Source organism: Chanodichthys erythropterus, chromosome 2 (assembly GCF_024489055.1).
Source record: "Chanodichthys erythropterus isolate Z2021 chromosome 2, ASM2448905v1, whole genome shotgun sequence".
Classification (NCBI taxonomy): Eukaryota; Metazoa; Chordata; class Actinopteri; order Cypriniformes; family Xenocyprididae; genus Chanodichthys; species Chanodichthys erythropterus.
The window spans coordinates 33,051,446-33,077,437 of NC_090222.1; the positions used below are offsets into that span (position 1 = coordinate 33,051,446).

General features: G+C 36.9%; 1 protein-coding gene across 3 annotated transcripts in view; it reads right to left on the minus strand.

Moving 5' to 3' along the window:
- The window catches only part of oxr1a (oxidation resistance 1a), a 196,086-nt gene that overhangs the window by 41,254 nt on the left and 128,840 nt on the right, over positions 1–25,992 (minus strand). For all 3 annotated transcript variants that reach the window (XM_067410617.1, XM_067410632.1, XM_067410625.1), the window contains 3 exons: positions 15,637–15,719; positions 6,684–6,791; positions 4,480–4,596 (listed from right to left, as the gene is read on the minus strand). In XM_067410617.1, the coding sequence (XP_067266718.1) occupies positions 4,480–4,596; positions 6,684–6,791; positions 15,637–15,719 (308 nt within the window). The remainder of the gene's footprint in view (positions 1–4,479; positions 4,597–6,683; positions 6,792–15,636; positions 15,720–25,992) is intronic.

A 25,992-nucleotide genomic window follows, 5' to 3' on the forward strand; every position in this document is an offset into this window, starting at 1 on the left:
AGAACATACATTAAGTAGGGATGCACAATATATCGGTAATTAGCTCATATTGGAAAATTTTTAAATGTACAAATACCAGCTGGTATTCGATATATGTCTGTCATTATTGGATATTTAATTGTACTATTTTTACTTAGAAATTGTCTTTGCCATCATCAACGTTCACTTAAAGTTAATTTATTTGTAATGTAATCAAATCTCAAAATGAATATCCATTTTTATACTGTACTATATTTTGTATACTGTATTATAATGTTGCGATGCCTTTACTGTTTTATTTTTATTAAAGGGGTGGTTGATTATGATTTAACTTTTTAACTTTAGTTAATGGGAGATATTTTCTTTTAAAGAAAGGACTACAACAAATGGCTGGTAGAGACTACAAAGAGCTTCTTCCTGGGTTGGTGACATCACTAACCCTAAAATTTACATAAACCCCGCCCCCGGGAAAACGTAACAAAGGGGTGAGGACATGTTGGGCTGCTTTAGAGAAGAGGAAGAGTTGTTGTAGTAGAGTGTTGTTGTCATGCCATCATTTTACGCCGGACTGCTTCACAAACGAGGGTCAATTTGACGCTGGATGTGCACAAAAGATTAACATGACGGCACATGCTAGTCGATGAGTTGAATCAACTCCACAGCAACTACATGAATGTATCCACTAATCATTCAGAAATGTCAGTTTCATTCTAAAGTTGTAACTTCTTCCTGAGTCTCTCCATCAGTGTCCGACTCTGGTTTGAACAATGTAAGGCTGAACACCGTTACTGACAATCCTCATTTTGGCTGCATGAGATTCTCCAGCTTTGTTGTTGTTGAGCAACCGAAGCGTGAGCTGTTAAAGCTCCGCCCTCTTCTGGAAAGTGGGCGGGAGCAGCAGCTCATTTGCATTTAAAGGGACACACACAAAAACGGCACGTTTTTGCTCACACCCACATAGAGGCAAATTTGACAAGCTGTAATAAATGATTTGTGGGGTATTTTGAGCTGAAACTTCACAGATACATTCTGGGACTTATATTACATTTTGTAAAAGGGCATAATAGTTCCAATTAATATTGGTTAGTTATACATTATCCTAACATTCCTAACATTAAGTATGTCCAGAGACTCACAATTGATTCCAACATTATATTCATAGCATTGATTCATTACATTAGCATGATGCAAAGCCTATACAATGTGATACTCTAATAGAGTGGTGCAGGTATGATGTCAGAACCAGGAAGTCTAATTCGCCGTTGGTTCCTTCGAGATTTTCCTATGGGGTTTTATAATGGGGGTTTTCAATTTATTAGTAAAATAAAGCCTGTGGTAAACATAACTTGATGATACTTTGATGTTTTGTTCACACCCCAAGCTCTATTATCTAGTTACTTGAACAATGAACATGAAAAATGAACATAACTGCTTCAAAATTTGTGTTTTCGCTATGGGTGTGTGTAATTCATGTTGTAAAACAAATCGTCAAAGTATAATCAAGCTACAGTATGTTTACCACAGGCTTTATTTTACACATAAATCAAAAAACTCCATTATGAAACCCCATAGGAAAATCTCGAAGGAACAGCGGCGAATTAGTCTAATGACGTCATAGAGTACCTACACCACTCTATATACAGATACATATACACATGGTCCAATTTACTTGAACTAAATATGCACTAAAAACAAATAATAAAATATTTCTTGCCTTGAATGAATTTTGTTACAGAGCTTCGTGAAATGCATTCTGGGATTGCCTTCTCCATGAAGAGAGAAGAGTCTTAAATTCTAGATAAAACAAGGTCAGAAGCACACCCACAATGTGTCTAGGTAGGCAGCTCACTGGATTTTGGAACAGGTCATTTTATTCCCAGTGCAGCACCTGTCTCAGACTGCTAGACAGATCACAGCTTTCTTTTCCCAGAGGAACGGTCTAAATAGATATGTGTGAAAAACGAAAGGGAAAAGAGCGTCTAAGGCTGAGCTCACAAGCAGGCAGGTTTGCAAAAGGCACCATCACAGCAGTCACTATGGAGACCAGGAGGCAGTGAGGTACAGCGGCTTCTTTGTAAGATGCTGAAGGTAAAGCCTTTTACTGCCAAACAGAACTTCAACACCAAAACCACTGATATATGTATGTATTATATATACATTTTATAACAGAAAAGTGTAGCGCCAGATCACAATCCAAACGAATACTTATACATACAGCTCCTGGCGGTGCGTAGATCCAAAGATTACTCCAAGAACAAAAAACATGAAAGCTCCGCACACAAGAATAAAGTAAAAAAAAAAGCTCAAACTAATTTATTTTCCAGAGGCAACAAAAAGTGCAAAAAGAGCAAGTGCAAAACATTTTCGGGATCAACCCTTCCTATATATACACATTTTAAAATATATATTTAAAAAGAAAACAGTTACTTAAATTGTAATGATATTTCACAATATTACTATTTTCACTATTTATTCAAATATTAATCAAATTTTTTTAAAAGATTTTGTGAGCCGGTTGCGCAGCTGTGCATGGAGTCAGTAATTTTTTTTGTGATAATGCAATGAAACATGACAAATTTTGCTGAATTTTTTGCCAGGCTGTCATAATGATTATGTTGTAGTCAATGTATGCTATTTCCTACGAGCTTTGTTTTTCTATGAATTTTTTTTTTTTTTTGCATAACCTGTAGCTGTAGTTTTCCTTAACCATGTTTTTATTACTTTTTTGTTACTAGATTTTTATTATAATTTATTTTCTTGCATTAAAAATTTAGAATATTATTAGCAACAACGAAATGTTTAATAGATGGGTACTTTGACTGGAGGGAAAACAACAGCCTTTAAGCCATTTTAGAGCAAGTGGCTTAAAGGGAATATACACATACAAAAGTTTGGAACCACTAAGATTTTTAATGTTTTTAAAAGAAGTTTCGTCTGCTCACCAAGGCAACATTTATTTAATTAAAAATACAGTAAAAAACAGTAATATTGTGAACAATTTAAAATAACTGTTTTCTATTTGAATATATTTCACAAAGTAATTTATTCCTGATGTCAAAGCTGAATTTTCAGCATCATTACTCCAGTCTTCAGTGTCACATGATCCTTCAGAAATCATTCTAATTCTAATATGCTGTATATATAGACAAACCAAAAATTATTCAGATGTTTTTGATATTTTTGATATATTTTTACTAGTTGGTGCAGGACACTATAGTTCATTTATGTAAGGGCAGCAAAATAAAGTAAGACAGTGGACTACCAGTAAAATTGATAAAAATTTGAAACCAAAACACTTTAACTTGACCATGTTTTGCTTAAGTGTTATCTGTATTAAAGAATGAAATGTTCAAGGTGTCTGAATACATTTTGTTTGACTGTATAATATATATTATACATAATATATATACACACAGTATTTTTTATATATATATATATATATATATATATATATATATATATATATATATATATATATATATATATATATATATATATATATATATATATATATATATATATATAATATTGTGAAAAGGTTTTTTTTTTTTCTCCATTTATCACCCAGTTCTATTAATCACACCAGTATCGGCTCATTTCTTTGGGATTTAGATGAAGTGTTTCTAAGAATGAGGGCAAGTCAACACAGCTCATGGCAGGGTTTTTTATTACAGAGGGCGTGTAAATATCACATCCGACAGTGAAAAACCAGAGCCTTGAGTCAGGTGTTCTCAAAATCTACTCAAAAGCAAATTTACAGAAGTACATTATTTGCGGCGTATAAATATTTTATGTATACATCTGTTCTTCGTTGGTAACTAATATTAGATTGACAGTGGTATATTTGCAATATTTAAAGTTGAAGCGTGTAATTTGCCAGGTAATTACCAAACAGAATTGGTATTTTGCAGAATAGTTTTCCTGAACACTTCTTCTATTTGACATTAGTCAGTGTTTTGACAGCACCAGAGAGCCACAATCTTTACATGTTTAAGAGAATCATCCTATGAATGTCTTCTAGTTGTCTCTGCATATTAAACTTGGAAGTATTTTAACAATTACATTCAGCTTTAAAGATGAATGTGTGGACACTGAGTTAATTAACTAAAGTCAACAATTCCAGCTCTTATTCGTCTTGACAAACACATGGATACCTCGACAACCTAATGGAGCTTTTCTGCAAGACTGGCATTCTTCCTATCAGCTGATGAAAAACAAAGCACAATGTTTCCTGACTAACAATGAACAGCAGCATTTTGTGCTGCCGGCTCATGATATCACTGTTCTATTAAGGCCCTCTCACATGATTCTTGTAAACCAGAAAGCAAAAGATACACAATCACACAGAGCTTCGATTTTGGAAAATTGCTAGAAAATTCCCAGAGAGCCTTCAGTATGAACACATGCCATGCTCAGGGCATGTCTGATTGTGTGCGAGTCCCTCAAGAGCACAGGTTAAATGATGAGGCTGTGGGGTGTGAAGAAGGAAATGTCACATACTGTGGTCACTTTCTCCAGGTCAGCTTCTGAGGAGGTGGGAGAGAGTGGGCTGCTGGGACTGAAGGAGGGAGAGCTGCCCGCACTGGACACGTACTCTGGATCAGGAACATACAGAACCTGCAAACACAACCACAGCGTAACACTTTATAAATACCAGCCATGGCAGCCAGCAACTGCATGCATGGATGCACAATCAATACACACATATATGATTCTACTTATGTAAATGAGGACATACTGTATCATAGACCTCTTGTGTTTTTATAAATTGACAATTACAATTACCACTGTACAACCTGAAAATAAAACTTTGCATTTTTATACTTTATGTATTACTTATTATGTATTACTATAATGTATTACTTTATTATTAATCATTTTTACCTTTGATGTCATCTTCAAAAAAAAAAAAGATTTTGTCAGAATAATTTTATGGATGGATGAATGGATAGATGGACACATGGATGGATGATGGATGGACGGACAGATTCAAAATATTGCTAAGTCTGTAAAATTTGAAGCTGAAAAAGAACAAATCCATTCTGAATCTATCATTTTAAACACTTTTTATATATTTTATATATAGGGCCTAAAACTAAACTAAAACTAACCTGCCAATGGCCGTGACTTAAGAAAATGTACCGGCCAAACCTATTTTTTTACCAGCCATAAAACAAAAACAGGCAGTTATGAACCAATATTTTAGATATTAGTGAAAATTCACAATCCTCTATTTCAATTTCGATACCACAGCTAAAACTACTAGCTAAATTAATATAATATTAATAGGCTATATTTTAAAGACAAGTAAACAGTCAGTAATAAAATAAGAACAAATGATCAAATTACACAAGCAATAGCACAAATAAATACAATGCAAAAAAGATTAAAAAAACAATAAAAAATTGGTCTAACAGTAGTTTCAAGGTACAGAAATTTAATAAAGTAGTCAAATCAAATAAATAACACTGCATAGCCTTCGTATCCTTTTTAAAGTTCAATAGCAGCGAGAGATTTCTTTCCCTTTGTTCTTTGGTTAACATTAAAAACAGACAGCAGCAGGAATATTAGGATGCTGTCACTTTAAGAGTTAAGCGCTTAAATATTTACAGTGAAAAGGCTTAAACTTTCGCACTGCACTGACCGCCAACTGTACAGAGCGTCGTTGACGTTCATGTTCTCACAACATTGCATTGTTAAGAATTCATAAAAATGTTACCACCATCTGGCGACTCACGAACACAGATTTTTACTCACATTTGGTGCTTGGCGAGTGTTAATTTAGGCCCTGTGTGCATATATATATAATTATATATTTATAATTATAATACATACTCACATACACAAACTTTCTATTTTATTGCATTTTTTTAAACATTCCCATGCAAAACGGTACAATACAGGGAAAGTACAGGGAAGAAATCATCTCATCTAATGTGGTCTCTCCAGGTGCACCTCAGATCTCTGAACACCGAACTGGGCTCCACTTGTATTACGCTAATGGAAGGAGCCGCAGAGTTTGGTCACGTGATCTGCGCTGAGAGCCCTCCAGCTGTACCGCGTCAGGCAGCGGTCACAATCTCCAGCACCTGACTCTATCTATTACCCTCTCATTACTGCACCCAGCGCTACGTGAATATCAACGATCCGGACTTCAGCTTTGCTTAACATGTATTTGTGAGGAGATGATGAAGCAATACTGGAGCTGTTTAGCAAGAGATCTTTCATAACCGCTCATGCACTGACTGGAAAAGAGAAGTCATTAATCACTCCATCTATCTGAGAGATATCATCTGGTTAAATGTCATATCGGCCAATAATTGATATGCTGTTGCACTATATTAAACAGTGAGAGATTGATTCTTTGTCTAACGCTTGGCAGAGATCTAATGGCGAGGGAGTGAAGCGTTGTAATGAGTGTCTGCAGACGAAACCCGCCTTGAATTCAGTTAAGAGTGTGTGATTTTTGTGACTTTATAGCCAATGTGTAATGGCATTTACAACCTTTTTTACTTCTGTAATGTCACATATTTCAGAGCAAAACATGATATTCAATGAGTAAAAGCTAAAAGTTGGGTTTTAACTATCGGCAATCGACAACATTAGCTTAAAACAATATCTAAAAATAAATAAAAAACAAATTTTACTTCAGAAATGTGACATATTTGCAAGTGAAACAGGATATTAAATATGAAAATACATACCTGACCAGGGACCACATTTCTGGAGAAGAGTTTGTTGAGCTGAACAAGTTCGTTGGGAGTGGTGTCAAACTTCAGCGAGATGCTGTTTAGAGTGTCCCGTGACTCCACCTGCACAACACATGTACAAAAACATGTAAAAACATGGAAAAAGGAGAAGAGAAAACCATTTCTTTGCCTTCCTTTTGTAGACTGGGTAAACCCAGCCTGATCTGTCGGCGATTTGATTTCGCCCAGCAACTCAGTCTGGAAACCCGTACATTCATTTCTACTGCTTCTGTTACACTTTTGCGGGAACCAATCACAGACTGGCTTTATCCACCTTGCTCGCTATTGGCGGGTATAACACGATGACGATAGAGAAGCGACGGCAAGCACGACCTTCAATCCGATTCCTTTTAACCTCTCGATGATGTTGAATGACTTCTTTAGTTTAGCAAACAAATTACTCGAGGGGGTGTAAATACCACTCACCCGATGCCATTGCTGCTTCTGCAAACCGCTGATCAATGCTACAAACTAAACTTGTCTGGAGTTTTCGCGTCGCTCTGCAAAGTACGTCACCCGGATCGTTGATCTGATTGGTTGAAGGGCTATCCAATTACGTGAATAATACTCGTTGATCACGCCTCTTGTGCAGTAGAAAATACATAGCAAACTCCCGAGACCAATGTTCAATTTTAAATTGAGCTTGGTCTGGTGATAGCCAGACAATTCCTTTTGGTCTACACAAGGTGAATGTCCTACACCACCATTCAAAAGTTTGGGGTTGGTACGATTTTTTAAATGTTTTTTAAAAGAAGTCTCTTATGCTCACTAAGGCTGCATTTATTTGATTAATAAAAAAATACAGTAAAAACAGTAATATTGAATGTTGAGTGATTTTTTTTTCTATTTGAATATATTTTAAAATATAATTTATTCCTGTGATGGCAAAGCTGAATTTTCAGCATCATTACTCCAGTCTTCAGTGTCACATGATCCTTTGCTGCTCAAGAAACATTAAACAAATCTTTAAAAGTCTTTACTCTCACTTTTGATCAATGTAATGTATCCTTACTGAACTAAAGTATTAATTTCTTTCCTTCTATATACATATATATCTACTGACCAAAAACTTTTGAATGGTAGTGTAAATCTGCTAATCATTTCTAGTCCAATTCTGATCTTTGATCCAATTCTGAGCCAGTTTGTGTTACTCCACATTCTGCACATGTCCAACCATCAACTATGTGTGTTGATTTATCATTTTAACTAACTTTATCCTAAGCACCAACTACTACTATAGAATGTTAGCCAGCAGACCATTATCCAGTAAAAATAAATAAATAATAAAAATAAATAATAATAAAAATAAAAAATTGAGGTCACGTACAGTGAAAAGCCTGCAAAAAAGAACAGAAAAAACTGTTTGTGTTTGTAAGTGAGAGGACAAAAACCTAACAGTAAGAGAAATGCATGGTGCATGGTGTGAACATATTCTTCCCCTTTTGCACATATTGTGTGGAACTTATGACTGCATGATCAATTCTACACAACACCGATATACTAAATTCCTCTACATATCACCAGATTATAGTCCTCTAAACATCTGAACTTAGGACAGTCAGATGACTATTACATTGTTGATAATATCTTAATGTAAAGGATTCTACATAGTTCTGAGACTAAGTCTGTTTGTTACAGTATATCAGAAGTTTCTCATGTGAGGAGGACAGTGAGATGATCAGATCAAGGAGACAAAACACACTATAGAATTTGGTCTATGGAAGCTAAACATTTCCATTTATGTTTAAAGAAAAAGAAAATTCATACAGGTTTGGATCAACTTGAGGGAGAGTAAATGATCACAGAATTTTCATTTTTTGGGTTAACTAACCCTGTAATCACTTCCCAATAAACAAAAACGTGGCTCTTCTTCATCATGTACACCAGTTTTGTTTGACATGAAACCACGTGCCTCATTTTTTTTTGTCACCATCTTGCAGAAACCACATCAAGTTAAAAGTAGTTCAACTTTGAAAAACATGCCTCAAGATCCTTGTCTTGAATGCAAGAATGTGTCCAGTGTGAACAGGCCCTAAGAAGACAAGCCAAATTAATAAACAAACAAACAAACAAACAAACATGCATCTTTATAATTGAAATGATTTACGTCATCACAGAGTTTTCCCCAACATCATACAGAAAAAAGCATCATATCCAATGCCATTTCAACTCTGAATCAGACTTCTGAGTTTATTTTTCTTTGAGAATGAAAGAAACCCCCCACGAATTTGCACAGAAGTTTTCTGGTTGTCTCCAGATGGGAACGTCAGTAGTCGATATTCCCAATGCCCCTGTGCTAGCAGCTACCTTTCATCCCTTCTGTCTGGCACAGAACATTGATTCCCTGCGAGAGCCATTTGAAACCGGCTCTTCCGTGGGCTATTTATTTGTAGCTTCTGGACGCTTCATTTCAGAGCAAACACAACCTGCCTTCAGCGGACACTAATGCCTCTGTTAGATGGAGAATTTATGATTTGCTCCACAGTCTAGACGTGCTCTATCCTTCGTGTTTTCTCCTCTCCTAATTCAATAGCAGGAAGTCCCGCTGAGGTCTGTCGTCCTCTTTCTAAAGGCAGCCGTGGATAAAAATATCACTTAATATCCAACACGAGCAGTGCCAGCGGAGATGTCAACCATTGCCAGTCGCTTCTGTTTGGAAAAACAGACACATGCAGCAGTACGAGTCATCAGAACAGTCTAGACAAACTCAACATTTCCCACACATGGTTCCTTCTGAGGATCAAATGCAAGTCAAATGCAAAAAACCAGAACACATCAGTCGTTACACTGGGTTCCTGACACATACGATTATCAAGGTTAATAATTCTTCTGGCAAGTAGTATAATTCTTCAGCATAACTATACACTGTTTAGCAACTTGGCAATAGAATCTGTAGCCAGAGGCACATTTTACATCATCTTCAAACGTGACTCATGCATCCTGAATTTAGAGTCAAAGACCTCTTAGGTCATTGGGATCAAGGCTAGTTATGTCTAGGGTTGGTTCCAAACATCATGAGACAGTGTTTAGCTATTACACCACTCTACAGCTGGGAGCAATATTCAAGTCCAAACACAAAACACATCATTTGTGTGTATTATTTAGTTATAGTGATTTTTTTTTTTTTTTACTGCATTATGTCCCTCCTAATTTCTTTCAATACACTTTTACATTTGTAAATTAATGTTATTTTTATATGAATTAATTATGTGTTTGTAATCATTAAGTACTTTAAATGGCCACTGTGTATCAAAAGTGCAATATAAATACATTTGCCTTGATTTCTGTTATCTTTTAATATGGCTAACGTCACAAGGATCCATCATATCATACATGTGTGTGTGTGTGTGTTTATGTGTTTTTAAAAGTATATTTTTAAAAAGAATCTTTGCATTGTGACTTATTTTCATGACAATTAAGGTCACATCTGTCAGGCGTGGGTTCTGTAGAGACGCACACAATGAAGGAGTATACTGAATAATCTATACTATATTCACAAACTAAAACACAGGAGATCGCTGGAGATTATAGTAAACACAACCACTAAATATTGTCGATACTGAAAAAGATAAAACACAGGGCTTAAATACGAGAGGAACATAAATGACTTGATAAAGAACAGGTGTGAAAGACTAATTAACACATGAGGAAACTAATCAGGAAATCAGGCAAGAAAAACAGTAACAGAGAAGACAAAACCAAAACAGGCTACATGTGACATCTCCAGGTCATTATATATAATATATAATATATATATATATATATATATATATATATATATATATATATATATATATATATATATATATATATATATATATATATATAATCTACCTGTCAATCAATCAATCAATCAATCAAGTCATAATAATAAGAATGACAATAATATTTATTTTTAATATTATATAGTGCTGTCAATCGATTGAAAAAAAGTTAATCACACATTTTTCTGTAATTAATGACGATTAATCGCACCTAACATTAAAGTTTTTAATATATACAGTCAAACCAAAAATTATTCAGTAACCAGATATAATTTTTTACAATATTTTTTTACTAGTTGGTGCAGGACACTATAGTTCATTTATGTAAGTGAGGATAGCAAAATAAAGTAAACTGTGACATATTATACCCTAAAATTCTTCAGTGAACTACCAGTAAAATTGTTAAAAATTTGGGACCAAAAATTATTCAGACCTGACCATGTTTTGCTTAAGTTTTATCTGACATAATTAAGATTATTTTTTTCTGACACAGTTTAACTCTGAGACCTTGTCATATTTTATTACCATTTTTTAAACTATAGTGAATAAACTGAAATAATGAATGAAATGTTCAAGGTGTCTGAATAAATTTTAGACTGTATTTATATTGTAATTTCACATTTAATCTCCACATTTGAAATATTTCCAATATTTTCCAAATATATACAATATTTTAAATATATTTAAACTGAACATTTTTATTGCATGCGTTAACGAGCTGATTTTGACAGCATTAATATTATATTACAATCTTTGTATAAAGGATTTTTTGCATTGGGCATTACTTTCATGGCAATTAAGGTCACATTTCCAGTCCACAGAATATAAAAAAAACAAACAAACAAATAAATATGATGTATAAATTCTATACAATTTAAATTATATATTAATCTTCTTTCATTTGCATTTCAGTAATGATAATTGACATAAAAATAATGTTACATTGCAAAACATTTGTATTGGACCTAAAATAAGCTTTGTTTTCATTATGAAAAATATAGGAACAACATAAAGACAGATTTTTTACTTGACATTACTAGATTTTTGGGATAAAAAACAACCCATACATGTTCTTGAGTGGTTTTGTGAGATTCACAGAACACACAGCTCATCAAACTGGAAATGACATTCCAGCAAATGGTGCAATCAAGCAGAATGTCAAATCAGCTCCATACTACGTGGGACATCACGGCTGCCGTGGCATGAGAGTTGCCATAGTGACGCTGTCATTACTACTACCCTCATGGCACACGCTGGCTAACTGCGTCTATGATCACTTAAAGAAGTAATTTTAGCTCAGCAGTCTTGGCAAGACGTTGGCGTTCTCTCTTTCACAGAACCTACAAGCGCTTACAAAAAAAAACAAAAAAACAAACAAACAAACAAAAAAAAAAAAAACACCATGAAAATATCATCCATGCTTTAGACATGGTAATACTATAGTATTCTTTGAAGAACCTGGGAGTACCTTGTAAAAACCATAGTACATGATCATTCAGTACTTTGGTAAATATAAAAAGTACCATCTGAAACCATTGTTCCTCCACAGTACTTTTGTACCATCTCAAGGTGTCTTTAATCTTCCAACAGCCTGTTTTGGAAGATGTCAGCAGGAGGTCAAGGGGCAAACGGTGAGCCTGGTCACACACACTCACAGCATTAAGCTCTTCACACTCACCCTAAAAGTATTTAAATCAGTTCAAACCTGTGATAAAATTCCAAATGAGCTTCATGTATAGTCAGAAATGTATTTTTAAAGGTGATTGTTGTGATTTGCTGATGTTGAATACAAATCAATGCAATAATAAATATGCACAGAATGTCAATTGATTCTGTGCACAGTCTGCATCATAATGAGACTATAAGCTTTAATCACTAACTACACAACTTCAGTGCATCTACAACTACTCTAGCCGAATCAGACTAATGTAGGAATCAACAGATTCAGAAGCATTAATGCCAATGCTGAATCCACAGTGTTTCTTTCCAATGAGATCTCAATCTCTCTTGCCCTTTCCTTTGCAACTGATTTAATTGGCCACAGACCAGCCAATAGTCAGAGCCCACTGACCTGCAGAGTGCTATTAGTGACTGAGCAGATGGGCTACAATAGTTTAGCTCTCCTTCAAACCCTCTTGAGGTCAAGACTGCTTCTTGAGAAAACAGCAATGCAGACATTCACCTGTGGCCAGAGGCAACAATTACAGAGACAGTTTCTCTGAAAATCTTACAGGGATAGTTCACCCAAAAATTTTTTTTTTTTTTTTTTTTTTTTTTTTTTTCATACAATGAGAGTCAATCAGGTTCAAAACAACACTAGACCCCGCTGACGTTTATAGTATGGGCATGTTAACCCCCACCAACAACCACAAACAGCCTCATGACACGCTGTTTATGCCCTGTGACAAATGCCCCGCAGTCGTCTTGCACACTTTTCACGCTCTGCGGAGGAAAACAAAAGCCCTGTCAATCACTTTTGGCCGACAGAGACAGATCTTCAGTTTGTGTGTGGGGGAGACGGGTGTCAGACACCTGCCCAGATCCGAGGGGAGAGCAGAACCGTCTGGAAACAGAACCGTGACAGCAGCAGCAACGCTGTCTCTCATGAGCAGAGCACGTCAACAACACCAGCATCTGATTCCACGGCTGCCTGATACCAGTTCTGAACTGAATCTGATGCCCATATTCCACTCATAGGATGCCGGTGTCTGACGAGTCAATCTTAAACTAATTCATAATATTTCAGTTTCATATATGTACACAAATTGCTCAGAATAATTATTTGTTGTAAATGTTTGTTGCATTAAAAGCAACTCACAAAATCAAAAAGGTGGGATACTGCCAAAAACTAACAAAACATCTGTTTGGTTTTGATTATCATCTCTATCGTGATCGTGCGAACATGACATTTGACAGTTGTTTGTCATCATGAAAGTTAATATTTGCATGTGTTTTAAAGCCATATCAATTTAAACTTCTATGGTTTTCTAAATGAACACTTCCGAAGCACGCGCACAGTAAGCTGTCTGTCAAGACGGCGCGTCCTGTGAGTATTAAACTAAGTTCTCTTTAAAGGTGCTAAAGAGGATGTTTTGTTTTATAAATTTTTGCAATATTACTTGAAACTGTCTTTACTAACTGATAAAGACTATTTATTAGGTGCACTGAAAGGAATAATATTAATATACATCATCTGTGCACGAGGTAGGGCCTTAAAAACATCAGCCAATCATTTACGTGATTATCGTGTAACGATTGGCCCTCTGGCTTGTCAATCACTGCCATCGGCTGCGCGCTCCAGAAACTTTCCACACTCCACGGGCGCCGCATGCAATGTTTTTGTCAGGAGACAGGAGTAACAACTGCAGATTATGAGTTACCTGCGGTGAGTCCACTAACACGACACAGCGAATGCCGGTGGTAAACACTCGTGCACGAGTTTTGGGAGGCGTTCCCTGGAAATGAGCTGTGAAGGAGAGGGGTTGTTCTTATGCATGCGCTCATTTCAAAAACTTCGAAAGGATTTCGAAAAAGATCCTCTTTAGCACCTTTAACATCTTTTTACTTCAGCTGTCAAATACAAGGTTATGTCAAAAACAAGTTTAATTTAACAAGTTATGAAGTACAATATCTAGCTTCCGCCAGACTGCCTTTTGTATTCAACGTAAGTGTAAAACTCTTGCAGTTCAAAAAGCTTACGCTACGTCCCACGCCTTCCCTATTCAACTTATGAAAAAAGTGTAACTGACGCGATGCCAGTTTATATTTTTTCGTAACTTCAGTACAGAAGGCGGTCTGGTGGAAGCTAGATATTTTACTTCATAACTTGTTAAATATGGATATTTGTATACATAAATGCTTTGCTTCGCTTCAGAGGACCTTTATTAACCCCCTGGAGCCTTGTGGGATACGTTTATGATGGATGGATGTGGATGGAAGCACTTTCTTCAGCTCATACTCCTGACCCCTGAAGCTCATGTCAGGATATTTATTAAATATCTCTGATTGTGTTCATCAAAAAGAAGGAAGTCGTATACACCTAGGATGGCTTGAAGGTGAGTAAAGCTTGGGCTAATTTTTTAATCTTTTAATAAAAATACATTTATTACTTGAATTTCTTACTTGAGATAAACACGGCAGACTGTGTACAGCTCACTTAGAGGAGGAGCTAAGCTAATAGTACGGATTCTGTGCCAGTCATGGGCGGGGCCTGTTCCCATGTCACACTGGATCACATTCCCGAATGGCTCATTTTTAGACACTCTTTCGGATTTATGGGGAAAATAACAAATGGAGTGGATGGATTTTTACCACGACAGGATGGTTGTGTTCACACAATGCGGACACATAATTATGTTCACAAACTGCCTTACTTTGGATGCTAAAATATGTTTTCAAAACTTGTAGACTTGTAAACAAAGACAATAATCTAGTCAGTTTGTCTAAGCCAGAGGAAATGTTAGCCGTTTCTGATAGACGTTCTCAGAGTCCCTGGCTGAGCACCAGCACCAGCACCAGCACCAGCACCATTTTTGGTGGAAAAGGGATATGATTCCAATCTTCTGGCTAAATTACAGCTCTAGCCGCCAGCAGTTTCCTCTCCTCAGTCTCTGCACTTCCAGGCAGAACTCCAGAGCTTGGCTCAACCCACACGCTCCTCTGTTACTAGGGAGAGAGATGAAAAGCGTTCTGCCCGCAGCTGGAATTTGAGGGTCATTTCAAGAACACAACAAGCTGTTAAGATAGACAATCGAAGCTCACACAGTCTCTCTCACAATCAGCACACACACGCCAAATCAATAGAAATGCAAACGCAGAAAGGAAGGTCATTCAACAATACTCTGCTGGAATGCATGTTGATAAGCGTAGAGGACATTCGCATGCAGACCGGTGAAAATAAACAGGCTGATGTAAACATTCGCACGGCTTCATGCATCTGCTCCTTACTAAACGCTGATGAAAACACGCTCGGTCTCAAATCATCTCTGTGGACCTCGTGCGAACTCTCACAGTAATCTCACAGGTACATGTGGAAAAATCCTCAGAGTAAACAGAGCTGGGATGAGATCTGCAAGATATGACCCTACAAAACACAAAGCACATGCACAGAAATAACGAGGAAAGGGATTGATGTTCTCACTTACAGAATACTCGATGGTGCCCTTCGGTCTCTGGAACGACATCCGCCTTCCATCCTTCTTCTCCGGTGTCTTCTTCTGCCCGGTATCTGAAAGCAAGCGAGGGAAGGTTCTCATTATGTTCATGTTCCGCTCTCCCCTCAGCTTGACACAAGCTGCCGAGCTCTCAGCCTCGACCGACGGCTCATCCGTCAACAGCGAGTGTGAACGAGCGATTTCGGTGAGGCAGAGAACGCAGCTTCTCTCTCTCTCTCTCGACTCCCTGTCTACCTCCCTCCTTTCCCCACTGTCTCTCTCTCTTTCTTTCTCGCTCAGCACAATGACAGGCGATGTGTCTTCACCTTGCAATGCCTCCCGCTGCTGCAAACACCGTAACAGACAGAGACCACCCTGACCTCTATGAGAGAGAGAAAGAGAAAGCGAGATGTAGTGCTGCCACCTGACATTATCACATTTGTTTCGTTCTGTGATTCTGTGCATCTTTGAAGTGATTTTTAATGCTTATGTAAACCTAATAGAGCTATGTTACGTATTGGCGCTGATTGAATTCAATTCAATACTGGCATTAATTAATCTGGGATTTCAAATTGCACACTCTACAAATATGCTTCATTTTGATGTCCGGAACTTTTAGAGGAATAGAGAAACTTTTAGAGTTTTTTTTTTTTTAATGACTTGCTTTAAACAACCATCATACACAACTTGAAAAAAGAAATGGCTGTAAGTATCGTGTTCAGTAGACAGGGTGTAGACTCGTTGGTAGCCGAGGAGTGTATCCACAGCAGTAAAGGCGGTGCAACTGTAACAATCAGTCTATAATCCCAACCACTTTGAAGCGGTACTAAATGGGGCTGTCAAACGATTAATCACATACAAAATAAAAGTCTGAGATTGCCTAATATATGTGTGAGTACTGTGTGTAATTAATATGCATATATAAACACACACAAATTAATGTATATATTTAAGAGAAATATGCTATTTATGTACAAAATATTTGTATTTATATATAATATAAATTATATAAAAATATGAATAAATACATATACTTGTAAATATTTCTCAAATATATACATGAATGTGTTTGTATTTATATGTACATAATAATTACACACAGTACACCCACATATATTAGGCAAACTTAAACATTTAGTTTGTATGCGATTAATCGCGATTAATCGTTTGACAGCCCTAGTACTAAATTGCAGTGGAAAAGCAAACTGAAAGTAAGCGAGGTGTGCCGATCTGAGCCAAGCTGTTCCACGCAGTGGAAAAGTGCCAGTTGTTTTTACATTAATTTGGAGAGTAATTGTGAAATTATTACAATATAAAAATATAAAAAACTCCAAAGATTTTAATCGCGATTAGTCATGATTAATTACAGAAAAAAGTGCAATTTTTTTTTTGTTTTTTTTGCAATTTATTGACAGCACTAACCAACCTGGTCTCATGGGAGAGACGTACCAATGGGCACGTTTTGGCGAGACACAAAATTACGTACCGGCGAGTACGTCTCGCCGCAGTTTCCGACAGAAACGAACGCTAGAGGCCGGCAAAACGTCGATGAACGCTTTTGCTCGTTTTCACGCACGGTTTTGATGACGGCCGGGGTCAGATTATGGATTCGTAAAGACTCGTTTTGGCGTCTCCTCGCGCAATATCACGTCACGGCTTCAAAACGCATCCGACCGGAGTGCCCAATTTGTAAACGAACATACTTTGGACTCTCCGGCTCTACGCGTTTCGCTTTTTTTGACCGTGACCAAGCTTGCTCGGTAGCTCGGCCGATACGGAGTTGGACTTCTATGGAGTCGACTTCCCCTGCCTGGGTACGAATCCCGTGAAAGGCGACTGACGGCAACAAAAAAAAAAAAGAAAAAAAGAGAGCTCAAAGAGAGATATAAACGAGCTGAAAAACGGACGCTTCTTACGTCGCGTTTGCTTTTTGTAACACTATCGGGTAGGTTTAGGGGTAGCGTCGGTGGGAAGTTATTTTAAAACGCAACGGAGCACAAACGTCAAATCAAGAACCGCGGCGATTCGTCTAAAAAGCAATGTCATAAAAACGTACCGAATTCACCCCATTATCTGCTCCAGCAAAAAAAACAACACGCTTTTGGCGCCGCTCAGTGGACATTTCAGAGCGAAACTGCAGCTATATGTACTCACTGGTACGTATTTCGCGACTCACGAAAACGTGCCCACGGGTACGTTTTCATCAAGAGACCAGGTTGGCACTAACACACACACACACACATATATATAATCAAATACATATATTACCTAAAAAAATAGCTAATGTTGAGGCTATGAAACATGTCACTCCTCCTCCAGCTAATGTGTAAGTATGTAGTCTCATGGGTGCATGCGTTTCTGTGTGCATGTGTAATTTTCAAAGTTATTATGCAGCAATGTTAGCAAGTCCCCAGCATGTTCACTTTGCTTTAGGCGGTCAGGCTGTCTCCACATTAACTCCAGAATCCGTCGTCTAACAGGTTCTGCACTTGTGACAGTGTGACAGAGAGACGTTCGGCTGTGCAGTCATGAGTCATAGTCGTTCCTGCTATTTCTGTACTCGCACCAAAGAGACGGCAGCGAAAGAAACCAGGCCAGCGCAAGTGCCGATCCGAAGGCTGATCTTTTATCCAGCGCTTTCACGCCTCTGTTTGAGAGTATAACCTGACAAACGGCGACAGTGGCTGATCTCTTTTTATTTACACTACAGGGAGTGCAGAATTATTAGGCAAGTTGATTTTCTGATCATATTTTTTTTCCAAGCACATTTTACCAATTCCAATCCACATCAATCTTAATAACTACTATTAATATTGTTTTTAATCATTTATTAGTGATATATAATTGTTCATGAAGGCTGGAAATGAAGAATGCCCTATATTCAGGTGTGCAGAATTATTAGGCAGGTTTTCTGTTACAGATAAAATGAGCCAAAAAAGAGATTTAACTCAGACATAAAAGTCAAAAATTATTAAATACTCATGAGAAGGACGCAATACTAATGTAATACTAGAAATTGCAAAGTTAAAGCATGACCATTGGACAGTGAAATGCTCATTGGGTCAGCGGGGTCATACAAAAACAGCTGGAGAAGAAAAGACACGTTAACTGCAAAATAATTAAGAATTAAGGTGAAGAATTAAGTGTGAAACCATCAGGAACCCTTTAGTCTCCAGCGCCACCATTTCCCAGTACTGAAACCTACCTGGAGTCTTCAGAAGTGTGAGGTGTCAGGATCTCAGAGACTTAGGTTAGGTGAAGAATCCTAAAAAATGACCCGCTCTTAATAAGAATCACAAGCTGAAGTGTTATAAAGTACATGAAGACTGGGTTTTTATAGGCCTTATAGACAGACAGCTTGAGAGTGAAGGACCAGCACCACATCCTCTTGTACCACTGTTTGAAGAATTTATCTTCCAGAATCTAGCAGTGAGTTTTGGAAGATCATTTAGTCCATCCCTGCAAGATGGACATTTCAGGATAAGAGATGGACTAAAAGTGAACTCCCACACCTTACTGCCAGATTCTGGAAGATAAATTCTTCAAACAGTGGTACAAGAGGATGTGGTGCTGGTCCTTCAGGAGTCACTCTCAAGCTGTCTGTCTATAAGGCCTATAAAAACCCAGTCTTCATGTACTTTATAACACTTCAGCTTGTGATTCTTATTAAGAGTAGGGCGCTTTTTAGGATTCTTCACCTAACCTAAGTCTCTGAGATCCTGACACCTCACACTTCTGAAGACTCCAGGTAGGTTTCAGTACTGGGAAATGGTGGCGCTGGAGACTAAAGGGTTCCTGATGGTTTCACACTTAATTCTTCACCTTAATTCTTAATTATTTTGCAGTTAACGTGTCTTTTCTTCTCCAGCTGTTTTTGTATGACCCCGCTGACCCAATGAGCATTTCACTGTCCAATGGTCATGCTTTAACTTTGCAATTCCTAGTATTACATTAGTATTGCGTCCTTCTCATGAGTATTTAATAATTTTTGACTTTTCAGTCTGAGTTAAATCTCTTTTTTGGCTCATTTTATCTGTAAAAGAAAACCTGCCTAATAATTCTGCACACCTGAATATAGGGCATTCTTCATTTCCAGCCTTCATGAACAATTATATATCACTAATAAATGATTAAAAACAATATTAATAGTAGTTATTAAGATTGATGTGGATTGGAATTGGTAAAATGTGCTTGGAAAAAAAATATGATCAGAAAATCAACTTGCCTAATAATTCTGCACTCCCTGTATATGTCCCTGAGGGCCTTTAAAATAGAGTTTTATTACTCAGAAACACATTGTCATAATATTTATAAAGCTGATCTAAACTGTTTCAAAATTTATTTTGAAATTCCCACATGCAAAGACAAAACTACTATACAGCAAAAAGTACAATTATTATTGCTCTTAATTAGGCTTAGGAATTTGGGATGGGATGGGAACTGACAGCTATTTTCTTAACTTTGTTGACATTTTAAAATGAATCAGGAAGTCTGGGCAGAACATAACTGAAGGGTTCTTCCTTTTATTAAAATAATAATAAATAAAATAAAATTTAGTTTTGTATATATATATATTTAATTAGTTTATAGGTAAGAATATGCCTGGCCAAATGTACAGTACATTTAAATAGTATTTGCCTATTTAAATTTGAATTTAAATACGCAATACGCAAATACTTAAGAGTCAATGACTGGATCATTATTGATTATTATGTTTCTAGCATATTATATGTTTGGTAACAGTACTTTTAAACCTAATTGATGGAGTGTGTAGCTTTTCATTTTTTAACCATGTAAGAAGATGTATCATGGCCATATTCTAGGATGACAATGTCGAAATTCATCAGGTTCAAATTGTGAAGGAGACTTTACAGAGTGCTCACCTCTTGCATTGTCAACATACAATCTTGACCAAAAACTGATGCACCTCTAATGGAAATAACATTACACAACATTTATACATACAACATACAAAATAAAAAAAACTGACAAAATATGATAATCATAGAGACTTGGGGTGGGCTGTTTTGACTTGACATCTACTAAGCAACCACTACACTCTAAAATATGCTTGGTTAAAAACAACCCAAGTTGGGTTGAAAATGGACAAACCCAGCAATTGGGTTGTTTTAACCCAGCGGTAGGGTTAAATGTTTGCCCAACCTGCTGGGTAATTTTACTTAACTCAACTTTTGTTTAAAAATTACTGTATTGCTTAATTAAAATTAACCCAAAGTATGTTGGAAATGAACATTTATTAATGTTCAATGAATAATTATTAAACAATAAACAATTATTAAATTGCTTATTAATACATTTATATTAATAAACTATTAAATTTATATTAATAAAATATTAAAGCTTATAAATAAACATTCACCTTTTGTCTATTATTGTTGTCTCCAATTGCATCTGGTTTTTAATTTCACAACTATATTTTGGGTTCATTTTAAGCTAGCCATATAGCAATTTTTAAATAATAGTTGGTTTAAATAAAACTACCCAGCTGGTTGGGCAAACATTTAACCCAACCGCTGGATTAAAACAACCCAATCTCTGGGTTTGTCCATTTTCAACCCAACTTGGGTTATTTTTAACCCAGCATTTTTTAGAGTGTAAGAATACCATAGAAAATGCATAGTTACATGCTAAAAACACTAAGAACACAATAGCAACCATTTAGCAACGCTCTGGCAACCATCCACAAAACTGTAAAATCATGGTAATGAGTTTTACATGGGCAAAAAAAGAAAAAAATATTTTTCATAGAAAAATCTAAGCTGTTTCAAAGGATAATATTCTGATTCCCTTGTATAAAAACAAAATATGTTCATTTAAATCTAAAACATTTGCAAATTCATTTTAGATTTGAGGACTCAACTGACAGTAATAACAGAGGATTTGGAGTTTTAATTAAAATTAAAACATTTACTACATCTCCTAATAGTAAATAGCAAAAAGATGCTATGTATTCCAGAACAACAGCATCGATCGAGGCATGAGTCAGAGACTCAGTGAGCAAACACACAGCAGAGATAAGTTCCATGAAAAGCGGCAAAATTGTATGGAATTGAACCCTCACGTGTGTGTGTCGCCTGAAACAGGCTTTTCACACGCTGAGATAAGAGCTGCCACATCGAAACAAAACAAAGAGCCCAATGTGTGTCTGAGAGACACCAAATCCATCGTCTCTGCGGTTCTGGAACATTCTGTGTGCAGCCAGTGTCCATCCAGAGCTGCTCTCTATCAACAAAATGTGACAAATCTCTTGAATAAATGTTCATTTGTTCTCAGTGCCCATGACACACTGAGTCTGTTCCAAAACCTAGTTAGCTGCATTGCTGTCTGCAGCATCCTAGCTCAAATGAAACCTTATGTGTCACTGATTTGGACCACTCTAATTAGGCAGCAGCAATTAAATGGCACTTTTGGAACAGCCTTTGAATCTATGATGTCCTATAATGCTGCCTAAGACAGCTCACTATGTTTTGGAACGAGGATATTAATTTCGTTTTTTTACAAAACCGATAACCGAAGCTTGTTAACGATCATTAACCGTTAACTGAGAAGATTATGTTAAATTAGAATTTAATTAATTTAAAATGGATGAGTGTCTGTGACCCATTAAAAATAACAAAATGGGGTTTAGTTTTACATACACAAATATCAGCATAAACAACAGAACATGAGGATTCAAATATCGTCACATCACGCACCTGCAGTGCTTCTGTGAACACAGAAAAAGGAATAAATACACAAAATATACACTGCCCGGCTTAAAAAAAAGTTACTGTTACCTAAGAGTCTCTGACTGGATCAGTATTGCTGTGATTATTATGTTTCGAGCATGTTATGTTGGAGAGCAGTTCTTTTAAACCTAATTGATGGAGTGTGTATCTTTTCATTTCTTAAACAAAAATGGAGGAAGACGTATCATAGCCATATTCCAGGATAACAAAGCTAAGATTAATCAGGCTCAAATTGTGAAAGAATGGTTGGGAGGGAGCATAAAGCGTAATTTTCACATATGAATTGGCACCTCTGAATCCAGACCTTAAATTTATTAAAGGTCTTTGGGATGTGCCGGAGGAGACTTTACAGAGTGCTCACCTCTCGCATTGTCAACATATGATCTTGACCAAAAACTGATGCACCTCTTGATGGAAATAACATCACAACATTTATTTCCATTTTTTGGTTGGGCAGTGTGTCACTTAAATAATTAACAGAGCGAAAGAAGCCTTTTTGACATTGCACCAAACATATAAAAAGTTACACTGCAACTGTACAATCTGTGCCGTTCAGCATGACCATTATTTTGCGCATGTGAAGGATGATGTTTTACGTCAGTATTGGAACGCGAGTGAAGTACAACGCATAGTTTACATAATAAATAACAGATTAGCATCAACATTTGGATTTGTGCCATTTTAAACAATTTAACCGGTAGTATTAACTAGTCATAATTCTTTCTGTTAGTTAACCAGTTAATTAAGAGCATCCCTATTTGGAACAGCCATTACTGTGGCTCAATGTCTAGCATTTTGTGCTCTAAATATAAAGGCCACTGCTAATGAGAAGTAGTGTTCAATAATCACATAACACAGGTGGGAAATATAGGACAAGGCCACATGCTGTTCTCTTTTTTCCTTTCAGTGGAAAAAAGGAAGTAATATTATTCATCAGATACATTTGTAACATTTTCTTTCTAAAAGTAATACTAAATGTGCATCATTAAACAAAGCACACACAAGTACCTCAGTCTTATGATGTTAAGCAATAAAAGCTCTCAAACAAAGTAGCTCTAATGGTCCGCAGCTGTTATACAAACATTAACCCAATCTTGAGGATCAGTTAGCAGTGATGTTTGTGTCATATAAACATAATAGCTTATACCTAGGCCTGATGTTTGTACATGTAACAGAAGGCCTTAGGATAGAATCACAATATGTTAACTAGCTAGCTAGATATTAGCCTGTTAGCACTGTTTGAAAATATCGGCATTCGATATATCCAAAAGTGTCATTCAGTAAAACCAAAATTTTGGTTAAACCGAATGACTATTTATTGGTGACAAATTTTGTCCACCTTGTAATAAATGACAAAAGCAGTGTTAAATGATTAAATGGCAAAAACCACATAATCTTGTTGTTAACACTTAATAAAACTTCAAAATGAATTACACTCACCTAAAGGATTATTAGGAACACCATACTAATACAGTGTTTGACCCCCTTTCACCTTCAGAACTGCCTTAATTCTACGTGGCATTGATTCAACAAGGTGCTGAAAGCATTCTTTAGAAATGTTGGCCCATATTGATAGGATAGCATCTTGCAGTTGATGGAGATTTGTGGGATCATCATCCAGGGCACAAAGCTCCCGTTCCACCACATCCCAAAGATGCTCTATTGGGTTGAGATCTGGTGACTGTGGGGGCCATTTTAGTACAGTGAACTCATTGTCATGTTCAAGAAACCAATTTGAAATGATTCAAGCTTTGTGACATGGTGCATTATCCTGCTGGAAGTAGCCATCAGAGGATGGGTACATGGTGGTCATAAAGGGATGGACATGGTCAGGAACAATGCTCAGGTAGGCCGTGGCATTTAAACGATGCCCAACTGGCACTAAGGGGCCTAAAGTGTGCCAAGAAAACATCCCCCACAACATTACACCACCACCACCAGCCTGCACAGTCATGATGGATCCATGTTCTCATTCTGTTTACACCAAATTCTGACTCTACCATCTGAATGTCTCAACAGAAATCGAGACTCATCAGACCAGGCAACATTTTTCCAGTCTTCAACTGTCCAATTTTGGTGAGCTTGTGCAAATTGTAGCCTCTTTTTCCTATTTGTAGTGGAGATGAGTGGTACCCGGTGGGGTCTTCTGCTGTTGTAGCCCATCCGCCTCAAAGTTGTGCGTGTTGTGGCTTCATAAATGCTTTGCTGCATACCTCGGTTGTAACGAGTGGTTATTTCAGTCAAAGCTGCTCTTCTATCAGCTTGAATCAGTCGGCCCATTCTCCTCTGACCTCTAGCATCAAAAAGGCATTTTTCGTCCACAGGACTGACGCATACTGGATGTTTTTCCCTTTTCACACCATTCTTTGTAAACCCTAGAAATGGTTGTGCGTGAAAATCCCAGTAACTGAGCAGATTGTGAAATACTCAGACCGGCCCGTCTGGCACCAACAACCATGCCACGCTCAAAATTGCTTAAAGGGATAGTTCACCCAAAAATGAAAATTTGATGTTTATCTGCTTACCCCCAGTGCATCCAAGATGTAGGTGACTTTTTTTCTTCAGTCGAACGCAAATTATGATTTTTAACTGCAACCGTTGCCGTCTGTCAGTCAAATAATAGCAGTAGATGGGAACTTCAACTATAACAGTAAATAAAACTTGCTTAGACAAATCAAAATTAAACCCTGCGGCTCGTGACGACACATTAATGTCCTAAGACACGAAACGATCGGTTTGTGCAAGAAACCGAACATTATTTATATAATTTTTACCTCTAATACACCACTATGTCCAACTTCGTTCAGCTTCCTGTTAGTGAGGTCAAAAAACGCGTTGTGATGACGGAAGTGTTAATGTCTCGCCCATATACTTCAATGAGCGCGAGACATCACTTCCGTTGTCAGAGCGCGATCAGACCTCACACACCGGATGCTCAGGGCAGTTGGACATAGTGGTGTATTAGAGGTAAAAAATTATATAAATACTGTTCGGTTTTTCGCACAAACCAATCGTTTCGTGTCTTAGGACATTAATGTGCCGTCACGAGCCGCAGGGTTTAATTTGGATTTGTCTATGGAAGTTTTTTCGACTCTTATTCTTCAAGTTCCCAATCACTGCTATTATTTGACTGACAGACGGCAGCGGTTGCAGTTAAAAATCATAATTTGCGTTGAAAAAAGTCATCTACATCTTGGATGCCCTGGGGGTAAGCAGATAAACATCAAATTTTCATTTTTGGGTGAACTATCCCTTTAAATCACCTTTCTTTCCCATTCTGACATTCAGTTTGGAGTTCAGGAGATTGTCTTGACCAGGACCACACCCCTAAATGCATTGAAGCAACTGCCATGTGATTGGTTGATTAGATAATTGCATTAATGAGAAATTGAACAGGTGTTCCTAATAATCCTTTAGGTGAGTATATATCTCCATTATATTTTTGACACCTTTAAAAACCTTATTCGTCAATGACCCATTTATTTATGCCAATACCATCAACTGTCCCAAGCATCTTTCACGCTGCATGATTTGACATATCATTCATGCCTGTGAAGTATCAAACAGTGCATGCTGAGTTACCAACGTTTAATATACC